Source organism: Meriones unguiculatus, chromosome 15, assembly GCF_030254825.1.
Source record: "Meriones unguiculatus strain TT.TT164.6M chromosome 15, Bangor_MerUng_6.1, whole genome shotgun sequence".
Taxonomy (NCBI): Eukaryota; Metazoa; Chordata; class Mammalia; order Rodentia; family Muridae; genus Meriones; species Meriones unguiculatus.
This window is the reverse complement of record NC_083362.1, coordinates 170,660-183,657: the sequence shown is the minus strand read 5'-3', so window position 1 is coordinate 183,657 and position 12,998 is coordinate 170,660. Positions and strand designations below refer to the sequence as shown.

The 12,998-nt window shown below is 49.9% G+C and overlaps 1 protein-coding gene across 10 annotated transcripts in view; it reads left to right on the top strand.

Moving 5' to 3' along the window:
• Positions 1 to 12,998, top strand: part of Cux1 (cut like homeobox 1) — a 308,986-nt gene that overhangs the window by 279,134 nt on the left and 16,854 nt on the right. For 6 of the 10 annotated variants that reach the window (XM_021651488.2, XM_021651485.2, XM_021651484.2 and 3 more), the window contains one exon: positions 3,193 to 12,048. The exons of the other annotated variants lie outside the window; for them this stretch is intronic. In XM_021651488.2, coding sequence (XP_021507163.1) covers positions 3,193 to 3,838 — 646 coding nt within the window. In that variant the 3' untranslated portion in view covers positions 3,839 to 12,048. Of the gene's footprint in view, positions 1 to 3,192; positions 12,049 to 12,998 lie in introns of those variants that run through there. 10 annotated transcript variants of the gene reach the window in all.

Genomic DNA, 12,998 nt, shown 5'->3' with positions numbered 1-12,998 from the left:
GCTAGGGACTGGTAGCATGTCCCAGGAAAGGTGCCTGCATCAAGCCTAACTACCTAAACTTGACCCCTGGCCCCACCCAGTGGAAGGAGAGAACTGACTCCAGGAAGTTGTCCTCTGCCTTGCACACATATGCCATGGCATATGCTTTGTCCACACCTATTTCACACACACATGCAAAAAGAAAATTAAAACGAAACCAAGAACAAGGTCATTCAGAACTAGCCTAGGTCTGGTATGTGGCTTGGCAGTAGAGCTCTTGTCTGGCATCCACCAGTGAGGAGCAGGGGGAGGGGGGGTGGCTCCAGGGTGCAGCCCTACATGGACAAGGCCACCTGCTTTTCTGTACAGCTTTTCTGTACATTAAACCCAGGGCCGCAGCAGTATGGCTCAGTGGTGGAGAAGCGCACCCTCTCCAAACATAAATAAATAAATGTATGTCCTTCAACCAGTACCTCAGCTCAGAGTCACTAGTTGTGTTTTGTCAAGAAAAGTCCCACAGGCCCACCAGGGAGGCTGGTGTATGAAGCCAGATCCTGCACCACCTGTCTGCTACCTCCAGCTGCTCACCTCTGCCTTGCTAGTCAGAGCAGGGCTTTCACTGCAAAGGCCCTGAAGAACTGACAAGGTAGTACATACCTAGAAACCTGGCACTTGAGACGCTGAGGTCGGGTAGCTCCAGGCCAACCTGCGCCACATAGTAAGGCCATATCTCAGAGAGAGAGAAAGACTGAGAGCAAATGAACTCAAGCGTCCACATTTATTTATCTAAGTTACATAGCTAATAAATGGCAAAGCAAAACCCAGCATACTTACATCCTATTTGTAAGACTTAGCCTAGCTGCCTAAGTAACCTGCCATCCCCTGAGTGGGCAGAGCAGAACTGGGTGCTCAGCCCACCCTTGAGGCTGGAATACTGATCCTGAGCAGGGCCGCCTTCCTGATCTCATGCTCCTGCAGCTCCCTAGGAAAGCTGCTACAGCTGGGTACTTCTGGGACCTATCCGAACCTCACTTTTCTGAATCACAGCCTGAAAGTCTTCAGGACAGTGACCAGAGAGATGGCTCAGCAGTTAAGAAAACTGACTGCAGGGCTGGAGAGATGGCTCAGTGGTTAAGAGCACTGTCTGCTCTTCCAAAGGTCATGAGTTCAATTCCCAGCAACCACATGGTGGCTCATAACCATCTATAATGTGAACTGATTCCTTCTTCTGGCAGGTGTAAATGCAGATAGAACACTCATATACATAAAATAAATAAATCTTAAAAAAAAAAAAAGAAAAAGAAAACTGACTGCTCCTCCAGGGGACCCAGGTGTGGGTCCCAGCACCCACATAGTGGTTCACAGGTTCTGTAACTCCAGTTCCAGGATATCTGAAGCTCTCTTTTGGCCTCCATGGGCACTGGGTACATACATACATACAGGCAAAACATTCATACAAAATAAGGAAATGTTTTTTAAAAAAAAGCTGGACATAGTAGCATATACATGCCTTTAATCCCAGCCTCAAAAGGAAAATGTTCAGATTTCACTCTAGCAAAAGCAAGTAACTGTGGACTAGGTAAGCAACCACCCCCAAGATTCTCAGATCTTGAGCCATACCCACAGCCCCTAAATCAAGCCCAACCTACCTATGTATTCCTTTAGCTGTGCCTTGGAGCACAGGCCTATAACCCCAGCTCTTCGTGGAGCTGAGGCAAGAGGACTTAGAGTTTAAGGCCAGCATGGGCCACAGCTAAGTTTACGGGAAGCTTAAAAAGACTATGTCTTAAAATGTAAAAGTTCAAGAAGTATTGGGGGTAGGTGGCTCTGGAGAGATAGCTCAGAGGTTAAGAGTACCAGCTGTTCTTCCAAAGGTCAATTCCCAGCAACCACATGGTGGCTCATAACCATCTCTAGTGAGAGCTGGTGCCCTTTTCTGTTGTGCAGGCACACATGCAGGCAGAACACTGTATAAATCAATCAGTCAATCCTGGGAGAAAAATACCAAAGTGTTGGCTAGAATCAGCCAGTCGGGGTTTGGGGCCATGAGCTTAGATGACATATGTTTGCTAGGCATGCTTAGAGCCCCTAGTTCAGTCTTCTAATGTGGGGTACAGAGAGGGTATTCCCTTCATTCAATAGTAGTAACAACAACAACAAAAAGTCTTAGCCATGTCCCACCCCAGGGTTTTATAGAGGGTCACTTTCTGCAGGTCTCTGGGCTTGGTGCTAATCTCCCCCAGAGATGCTTTTCCAACTGGACATTTGTAGTGCCATTTTCAGAAGCACCAGTTCTGGCCTATAAGAGCTCTGGGCACATGCAGCACACACAGATACATACAGTCGAAACTCCCATTCGCGTTCTTTTGTTCTCTTGATACACTAAAAGCACACGCAGTCTCCTTCCTACTGGATCAGCTGACTCTTTCCCGCTGAGCCAACTTCCTCCTAAGGAGGGAGTCGGTGGAAGGTACACCCTACCTTCTGTGGCTCAGAGCTTATTTTCAGAGTTCCGTGTTCATTTTGTTGTTCTTGCTTAAGGATCTGGTCACAGTTTTTCACTGTAGTTACAAGATCCCACCTTGGGTCATTTCCAGTGAAGTTTCATTTAGTTAGCCGACGAGTGCTGCCCCAGCCAGGAACCATTTGCTCTGCACAGAGGGGCAGCAGCAGGCTAGTGGACCATCAGGGTAAGGCAGAGACGGAAGAAATGGGCTGGTCAGTAGCTACAGGACAGAATCCCAATTCCCAGGATGCTGAAACTGGACCCTAGGTTCAGGGCCAAGCTAAGTGAGCCACGTGACAAATTCAAGATTGTCCTGGTGCGGTGTTACATAACTAGACCCAGTCTCAAAAAATGAGGTGAAGCTGGGATGTGGAGTTGTGGCAGCTGGCAGAGTGCTTCCCTCGGTGGGCTTCTCTTCCCGGCACCTCACAGACCAGGCGTGGTGTGTGCACTTGCAACCCAGCCCTGGGGAAATGGAGGCTGTAGGACTGGAAAATCAAGGTCACTCTTAGCTAATTAGCAGGTTCAAGGCCAGTCTGGGAGACACCGGGTCTTGGGTCTTATCTCAAACGAATAAGTATATGTGGTGGAGAGAAGGCGGCATCTCAGCTCGGAGGCAGGGTTTGGGTAAGGGAGAGGGGCTCCAGAGGGCAGTGACCGAAGCCTGTGCACAGGACCCTCACAGGGCTGTTGCTTGTGTCTTGCAGGTCTCGGATCCGCAGAGAACTGTTCATAGAGGAGATCCAAGCCGGAAGCCAGGGCCAGGCAGGTGCCAGCGACTCACCTTCGGCCCGAAGTGGCCGCGCAGCGCCCAGCTCGGAAGGCGACAGCTGTGACGGGGTGGAGGCCACAGAAGCCGAGGAGCCAGGGGCCACCAAGTCTCAGGGAGGGCCGGCAGACATGGCCACAGCCCCGGCTGACCGGGAGGAGGCGACGCAGCCGGCCGAGAAGGCGAAGGCGCAGCCCCTGTCCTCGGGGACCCCAGCACAGGACGACAGGGAAGACGCGGGCCGGCCCAGGCCGCTGCCCGAGGGTCCCGCCGCCGCCCCGGCGCCCGTGCCAAACCTCGCCGCACGTGCGGCCGGAGAGGACGCCGCTACCTCAGCCACTGCGCCGGCGCCCGAGGCCCCAGGGGCGGCCAGGGCGGGCCCTGCCGAGCGCAGCTCCGCGTTGCCAAGCACCAGCGCGCCCGCGCGGAGGCCCAGCTCCCTGCAGAGCCTCTTCGGCCTGCCCGAGGCAGCGGGCGCCAGGGACAACCCAGTGCGGAAAAAGAAGGCCGCCAACTTGAACAGCATCATCCACCGCCTGGAGAAGGCGGCCAGCCGGGAGGAGCCCATTGAATGGGAGTTCTGAGGCCGGGCCTCTGGGCCTGAGCAGCAGGGCCCGCGGGCCAGCCAGGCCTACTTGCGCCCAGCGGGCCCCAGGCCCCGGCAGCGCTGGCCAGCGAGGGCCAGGCCGGCGCAGAGGGCGGCGCCGCCCAGGCCTGGACGTGTTGCGCACTTAGCCCTGCGGGCCACAGGGCAAAATCGCCATAGGCCAAGGTGCATATAGAAAACAAAGGAGCATTAAGCCCAATCTATGTCGTGTTTTCAAGGAAGAAAACAGAAATGTGTAGTCCAGCTTTTTGTACCCTGAAGTGTTTTTGGTTTTGGTTTTTATTTTTATTTTTATTTTTTATTGCCCTAAGTGATTTCCACAGGTTCTGGAATAACTCTTTACAGCTTTTGCCTTGCGCCCTCCTCTTTCGTGTGGGCTTTAAAAAAAAAAAAAATCAAACCCACATATTAAAAGGGGGCTTTTTATCTGCCATCTAATGGCTTCAGAGCGATAATACACTATTATCTTCTTAAACCAGGAAGGGGGGGATTTTTCAGAAAAAAAATTAAAAAAGAAAGTTTTTGTAGCTGTTCAGTTGCCACTAAGAGATTGCACAGTCAAACCGACTCTAAACACACTAGTTTGGATTCCTAAATATTTTCAAGAAAAGAATCTTCTCGTTTGAAACTTTGAATTAAAATAAAACACATTTACTCCACATATTTTTTAACAAAAAAAGAAAAAAAAAGAAAAGTCACATCAGGAAAAGTATCTGGTTCTGTGGTAGCTGGCGTAGCGTTTTGTTGTACGTAATAGAACCCTGACACGTAGTGCACATTGATCCATAGCTTTAACTGGCTCTGGGCTTTTGCTGGCCAGAGTTTGTTTAATACACTCCATTCTAGGCCAAATCAGGACAAAAAGAAAGATCCGAATCTAGGTATTTTATAATCTGCTTTTTAACCTCTAACCGCAGAGCACGCTGATCAGACCTCATATCTCGGAGGTGTAGGAGACAAGTTAGAACTGTAGCTTGTACCGGTTCCTTTATTTATGCTGTCTAGTCTGTGTTGGCGCATCTGCGCATGTGCAAGCATCGGAAGGAAGGAAATGCAGGCCGGCAAGGTCGCAGCCGTAGTCCCTCGTGTGCAGGCAGCCATCTGCTCATCTTTCCTTGGCACAGAAGGCGCTCACCTCACGCCACTCTCCAGGGCACCTGACGGACTGCGCCCCCCAGGGAAAGCTGCTTCCTGGGCTTGGGCAGGCTGGCGCAGCCACGCGCGCACTCTCTTCCTCTCTCTTCTCCCGGTCGGTCCCCTTCCCACCACAAGCACTGATAACCCTATCTGTTCGTGGGAAGCTTCCTTCCCTGCAGAAGAGAGAACGCCGCAGTCTGGGCTCGAGTCCCATCCCTGTAGAGACACCCCAAACTCACCCCAACGGTGACACTCTTCAATTCCAGACCAGGCCATCGGCCATTCGCTCATTTCTCCTCTCACAAGGTTTTTAATGCACAGTTTAGGGCAGTCTAAGTACAAATCAAAAGTCTAACTTGTCTCTTGATTCCTCCCGTTGTCTATGTGTATATGCGTGAGTATAGAGGTGGATGAAAGTGTGCGTGTGTGTGCGTGTGCAATTTTATATGTCTGTATTTTCTTAAGTACCTGTGCACACACAGAGTGCATTACTGCCACCTTTTTCAATAAGCTGGTTTATCAGTCATGGCTTCTACAGGTTTTGCTAATTTAGACTCCTTATTGCCATATCTTTAAACTAACAATAGATGATTTCGGTATATATATATATATTTTTTTTGCTTATTTATAGGTGCTGTATTTTATTATCTGATTGTTAGGAAGGGATGAAAGGGGCAAATATTCTTTAGGGGATAGACTGCCGGCAGTATTGGGTTTAATTTACGAGATGTAGCTGTCATACTGTATATTACTGATTGAAAACTTTTTGACCGTATTGTGTATCATTGAAACTTTTGTCTTAGGTCAACATCTTTGGATGACATTTTAATGGTGCATTCATTATTTCTTAAGTTTAATTAATTAATAGTTTTTTTTTAATTTGGGAGGGTGGGAGGGAGTTCTGATTTTACAAGTATCTCCCGCTGTGACACCCCGGTGTGCTTGTTGTTCCTTAGCTGGTAGGCTTTTGACTGTCAGATGTGAAACCACATTTCTTGCATGACGTTTGGAGCTTACATACTTTCATTCACAATCTTTCAGCCTGCAGCTGCAAGCCCTTAGTTGGAATTTTCACACACTGTAAGAGTCATGACACTAATGACAATGCCTTTTCATGAATGAGAAGTTTCCAGGAGGCTCTAGGAGGCTGGGAGCAGGCCCCTTGTTCTGTCTTTGGATGGTTGCTTCACTTCTGCGCTTGAGATCCGGTTCAGTGAGAAGAGAATTCACAGTGGAGGGACAGAAAAAAAAAATGGAGTCATGCCCAGCCTTGGGCCAAGGTGTTGAGTGAGGAAGAGCCCACCCACAGCCAGGGATTTCCTAGGGACTTGAGGAGCAGAGTCACTGTGGGATCATGGGACCCTCCACAGAAGCCTCAAGGGGCTCTCTAGACACTGTGGGTGATGGATCTTCCCCCACTTTGGTGACAGAAGTCCCTAATTCTCACTGGAATGAGCAGCACAGGTAACAGGACCGAGGAGAGTAGCGAGTAGTTTCAAAGGCAAGACAGTTACTTACATACAGCTAAAACTGAAGAGACCGAAGTCAGGATGTTTCCACCCTGGCAGCCCCACGGCAGCAGTCTAAGACAGCCTTTGGCTCTTCCAAGCAAGCTAGTCGTTTCTGTTTCTTTAATTCTTGAACTAGGTTCTTATCCATTTTATCCTGTCTCATGCCAGATCTCTATCTGGGTGCTTGATAAAATGGCTTGGTTAGGTTTTTGCTTGGGTTTTCTCTTATTTATTGTTCTTATTTTAATTGAGATCCCAACTTGATGGTGTTTGGGGTTAAGCTAGCACTGTCTGTAGTAGTTCTAAGAGCTGCCAGTAGACAACACAGAAACCCGGGGTTACACCTCCCTCATCATGTCCTCCCTCCCTCCCTCCCTCCCTCCCTCCCTCCCCAGTTTGAGTCCAAGGGTTCATCTTTCATCTTGAAAAGCAATATTCAAGTGCCTTGAGCAGCGCTCCCACGTGGTGACCTTCCGCTCCTGCAGACAGTCAGCCATCCTCTTGATGTTCTCTCGGCTTAAAAAGCCGAATTGTCCTCCCCTGGGAGAGAGTGGTTCCTCGTAAAACACTAACACTTCACTGCAAGCCACTGCTGCTTTTCAATGAGAGGCAGCAGTGCTAACCAGGCATCCCGCCATTCCCCAGCTAAGTGGAGGCCCGCCCTAACCCATGTTCACATCAGGCCGCTTCACACCTCTCGCTTCATGCCCAGGGCCCCTACGGCATCTGCGGTGGCAGGCATGTGGGCTCATAGATGCCTGCGCACTCACTTTCACTCTGACCTGGTTCCTAATCACCACCTCCCTAAAACTTTCAGATGTCCTGTGTGAACTAGACCACTCTTTAAGGGGGGGAAAAAAAAAGAATGCAGGCACTTAGCTGAAGTTGGTGTTTTCTTAGCCACCTTGAAGTGGCTTACGACTGTAGCCTGGGTTAGGAGCAGGGCAGACTCCCTGGGATGTAGATCACCTGCTCTGAAAACACGGCAAAAGCGGACAGCTGGCAGCCTTCTGGACAGACGCTTCTGCTCGCAAAGCTCAGGTGTCTCCCTGTTCTCCCCTCATAACAGCATCTCCTTTTCTCCCTGTTTTTAAGTCAGATCTGGTAGATGCCCAGAATACAGCAGGGCTCTCGTGGCCAAGAGAGTCCCTGCCTGTTGCTACTCCATAGACCCACGTAGCCCATCTGCCTCAGCAGCCAGGGCCAAGTTCAGCTGTGGAGCCCATGAGCAAGTTTGTACCCAGTGTGCAGCGGCCACCCTCCAGGTATCAACTGAGCACCCTGAGGTGGTACAGCTGTGAAAGCCCAGAGGCAGGGAGCCAGAGTTGCTAAGACAATGGGCTGATCTGAGAATTTTTCATGCCCATCACTCTGCCAACGATAGATGGGAACTACAAAGAAAGTGAGGGTAGGGACAAGCTCCTCAGTAAAGGATGCAGCTGCCTTCCTGCCATAGGAAGCCTGAGTATCTGTCCCTCAAAGCTATGTTCTCTGGACTCTGGGCCCCCTCGGAACTGCAATGGTTCAATTCCCATCACAGGCTTGTGTTTTCATGTGTTACTACAGGTACCTAAAGCCATTCCAGCGGCCCCCTGAGGCCATGAGCCATCCTTGCAGAGGAGATGGGCTAGAACAAGGGTAGGGGAACACACGGGGGGAGTGGAAGGCTCTTGGCGATGTTGCTCCTGTCCCTTCAGTCTCTCCCCTCACCTGTTCTACCTCACCACTTGGTGTCACTCAGAATTGCTAGGCAGGTGGCCTGGGAGGAGGAGGGCAAGCTTGACAGATCACCTCAGCGTGGCAGGTGGGCTTTTTGCCTCCTTCCCTGCGTACATCCGGAAGTGGTGTCTGGAGTCTGCTAAGCAAAGGGACTTTTCCTCTTGGCTTCCAGTTCTTGAAACCCTAGCAGCTGTTGGGGCTGTGGGCAGTGGTGGTCTCCAGGCTCAGACATTCTGTCTTTGGCTCTGCCTTCCCACACAGCTGTCAGACTCCGTCGCAGCCATTCCTTTGGCCCCAGCTTCTCTGCAGACGACATGAGCACACTTCCCGGGGACTAGGTTTGTGAGACTTTGCCGTGAGCTCTGTTTTGCCAGGACAGGAACAGTCATACGGCTTTCTTCACCGTCATGCATGCCTAGTCTTTACTTCCCAAAAGAGCATGCCAGTTTCTGTTCCATGTGGGAGGAAGCCAGCTCCCAGGAGAGCTGGTGGACCTGGTTCACAGCTGCTTCAGTGGCCAAAGTGTCCCAGTAGGACACGGGGAGCTTCCAGTTCGTGTTGTTCCCAGCATGAATGTCCAAGTCACCAGGTACAGCTGTTGCTGCGGTTTCTCTAGGGCGTGACTGAATCTCAGAAGGCTTTGTGGCCACTATGGCAGCTCTTGTCCCAGGTGGCCTGAGACGTCCAGGTGGCTTGGTTCCAATCTCCCAGAGGTGCTGCATGCAGCTCTGACCAGTAAAGTTGCTTAGACAATGAGCTGATCTGAGAATTTTTCATTCCCATCACCCCAGGAAAGAGGATAGGGACAAGCTCCTCAGTAAAAGATGCAACCCCAAGACCTCAGGCTCAGCCGGGAGAAGGGAGTCCAGGAACAGCAGGAAAAGCCAGGGTTCCCCATGTGCCGCTGAGGGCCTGCTTCGTCACCCTCGTGCCCACCCCACCCCCTCCTCCCCTCCAAAGATCCCGTGGCCACATCTTCAGCGGCAGATGGAGTTTTCATTTTTGGACAAAGTGGCATTTTAGCTTTAACAAGGCATTTCCAAAGCTCCTGGTCTCCTTTGAAATGCTGGCTTTAAAAGTTCAGCATTGTTGCCAAGAACGAGGGGGAGGGGCTAATGAGAGAAAGACATTAGATTATGCATGAATGTGCACCCCCACCCTCGGTTATTCAAATTTCCAATGCCTTTGAGTTGCTTTTCATAGATGGGTTTAGTTTGCTCACGTTAAGTAGTCTGTTACTGTAAATTGTGTAGTGTTCTGGCTTTAATTTCTACCACAAATATGCTATGTACTAAGCTTTCTGTGATCAGAAAGGAAAGGTGCCTTAAATCCCAATACCATGCCTCTATCCCTATGGAAAATATATCAGAAGCACAGCGCCAGGAAGCGTTGGGACTTCCTTTGGCAAAATAGGACACCATTCAGCAAGACACATCCAAGTGGCACGGGGCGGCTTTGGTTTGCTGAGTTTCTTTTTTTCTCCCAACCCATAGTATCTTTTGTTGTTTATTTTTTGTAGTTTGCTTTAAACAGGAAGCACTTAATAGATGGCTCTGTGTCGAAGCTCTGTGCAATGGGAATCATGTTGCTTTTGTTGGGGGGGGGGTTCCTTTTTTTTTTTTTTTTTTTTTTAAAGATAGCATTATTGCACACCAAATGAACTCCTAAGTAAGCTTTAGAACCAGGATCGATTCAGGTCGTGGGAGAGTATGTTCACTGTAGTTCTGTGTGTTTGTGAACCGACAGGCAGGTGGCCGCCTCTGGCCCCTGAGGCTCGGCCCCGGGCCCTGGCTAATGGGCCCTGGGTCACAGCTGCCTGGGTTCCAGCAGCCGGGAACCTTCCCGAATGTCTGAAGCACTTAACCCTCTCTTTGTGGAGATAGCCCGACTGCTACTGACCTGTCAGCATACTCGAGGGTGATTATAAAAGGATGTTTCTTTAAGAAAGAAAAAATATTTCTATCCTCTTCTAATTTATTATTAGGTTAATCATGTAAGTACTTATCAGGAGTGTGTTGTCATTTGTATTGTTGTTGCGAATGCTTTTGCTGTCACTCCAGTGGTTACTGTCCTTTGCTCCCCAGAATCTGAAGAGGTCTGGGGACCTGCAGTGGGCGGTGTGAGGGACAAAAGGGAGTCCTCCAGCACAATCAGACACCGGTCTCCCTTATACCCGCTCAGAACCTGGCAGTCTCTGCATATCCTAACTGTCGAACCAAGAGCTGATGAACAAAGCTCCCACATCAGGTGGCACTGGATGGGAGAACTGCTCCCAGAGGCACTGCAATGCAGTGAGGGAAAACAGAAGAGCCAAGTTTAAGTTCCCCCAAAGCCTCCTAGAGCCTCTGTTAAGACTTCTGGGTTCATGAAGGTTTGGCGAGCCTAGATCAGAGGAGAGGCAGACAGTCTAGCCGAGGCCATCGGGCTGAGCTGGAAAGTGGTTTCTCAAAGGTCCCCAGGGGTTGCGTGTCTTTGATTTCCATTGTCAGTTGTCCTTCCTTGCATTCAGATTCAGTCAAAAGCATCCTTGGAGGCAGCAGGCATTTCCTAGCACTGGAGGTGTCTGGAGGCCTGAGAACCCTCTACCGCCTCGTCGTAAGAAATGGAGAAAGGATTTTCTATGGCTGGAAATTCAGTCAGCAGAGCCCCCCACCCCACCCGCCGTTGCTTGCTCAGTGGAGGGCGGGGGGTTTGTGGGACTGACCTCTACCGGGGCTGGGGAAACTTAAAAAAAAGACTCACCCCAGGGACAGGCAAGGGGCAGGGCCGGATACCTGCCTTTACCCCCAAACAGCCCACTGAACCCAAACCCACGTTTCTTTCTGTACTGTACCCCATCCTCTGAAATCAGGGGGAGGGGTACTCATCCCTACTTCCTCTCTTTGGGGGTAAAAGTCCTCTGATAAAATTGGCCTAATCCCCCAGGGTTTTTATTTTTTAATTAGTCTAAGCAGTTCTCATCTCCAGTTCTCTCTTTCCACCCTGAACACAGACACACACAAAATCGACATCTCATGTCCCACGCTGAGACCACCCCTGCCTCAGAAAAATGCCGGACATTTTGGAGACATGAGAGTGCATTTGAAGAAAAAGAAAAAAAAAAAAAAAAAGCCTTCAAGCTTTGTGAGAATAGCTTGTCAGAGCTGGCAGCGGGGAGGGGTCAGCTTCGTGATCCCTCCTGAGTCCGTCCCCACAGAACAGGACACCTAGCTCTTTGCGTTTGTGCAATAACTACTTGCTAGGAGAGCGGGTAGCACCACCCTCCTCTAGACTACTAACACAGCACAAGACACACGTCAGCCCTTCCTAAGCACCCCCCGCCATGTGTTACATTTTAGCAGTATTTACTTTCCTTCTGTCAGGCACTAAGTCTTAGGTGTTTATAGAGCTTGAGTGTTAATACAATCACTTTTTTTTTTTTTTAATTTTAAACTTCACCAAGACCCAATTGACCAAAAAGAAGTGAGAGGAAGAAAAAAAAATTGTAAGATGTCTCTCTCCTATTTTTTTTAACGTGTACAAGTAGTAGTTTTGAGAAGCCTTGTGTTGCTGTGACCATCTCCTATCATGCCTTGATTTTCTTGCGATTTGTTTTCGACATTAAGAGTTGGTCCCGGCTGGCGTGGGGGGGAGGCCCCGTCGGCCCCTCAGCGTCGTCCCTTCTTGTCTTTGGTTAGCCATATGAAATGTTTGTTCTCTGCACTGTCCAACGGTCCCCATTATGATACGGAGAAGCAATATCACCGAAGCCCACACCATGTATTACTCACTAGCACCCGAGGTGTGATAACTGAAGTAAATATCTTTTATACAAACACAAGCGCGTGTGGGCTGTTTTTATTGAAGGTTTCTCCGCCCTGAGGAACAGCAGCCTCTTAGGCCCAGAGAGCACCGCAGACTCGCCATTCACTTCCTGCAGCCCCATTGTCACGGGCTCCCAGGCAAAGCTAGGGGAAGCCTGGGTGTGGGGATTCGGGTGTTGACCCAGTGGGAGAACCGAACAGGCCTGCTTGCTTGCTTGCTTGTGTCGCTCGCTGTTCCTGTATCTTTGAGCCAAGCGCATCCGCCTCCTCGCCTGTCACTAAGGGGACGCATGACCTGCTCCGCAGACCTGTTATGAGGGCCACTGGTCTCTGCTGCCAAGTGTGGTCCTCACTGTAGGTACTGACAAGGGGGACAAGAACAGAGATACAGCTGTCACCCTCAGTAGCCTGAGGAGTTCTGTTATCTATAGGGACCTCAACTCAGGTAAAATGAGATCCTTGGCTGTTCTGCAGAAAAGATTTCAGGATAAGACGGTATGAGCAGAGCTGAGGTTTATTAAAAAACTTTTTTTTTTTTTAATTTGGTGTGTATGTGAATACCTACTCAGGGTCAAACTTTGGTCCCGAGGCTTGGTGGCACCATTACCCACTGAGCCATCTTGCTGGCCCCAACATTGTTCGTTCCGGAAGAAAAGATGCCTGAGAAAGTGTGGGATGGCCTTCTTCAGGAACGCCGCTCTGGCTTTGCAGTAACGGTACTCGGAAACTGGTGGGTGTTACTGTCTTTCAGTGGATGCTAAGGAATTTAAGTGACATCACGGTGTTTCCTGGGGGAACCTGACGGGGTTACAACTGTAAAGCCTGCAGGAAGGTGGGCTCTCTTTAATCAGTTACTGGTCCTGTCTGGGAGAGAAGTGAAGCCCTGGGGCCTTATACATTCAGGCATTAAGCCTGCAATTTTAACATAAAATAGGTAACATACAAAAGGAATATTATCTCCATACTG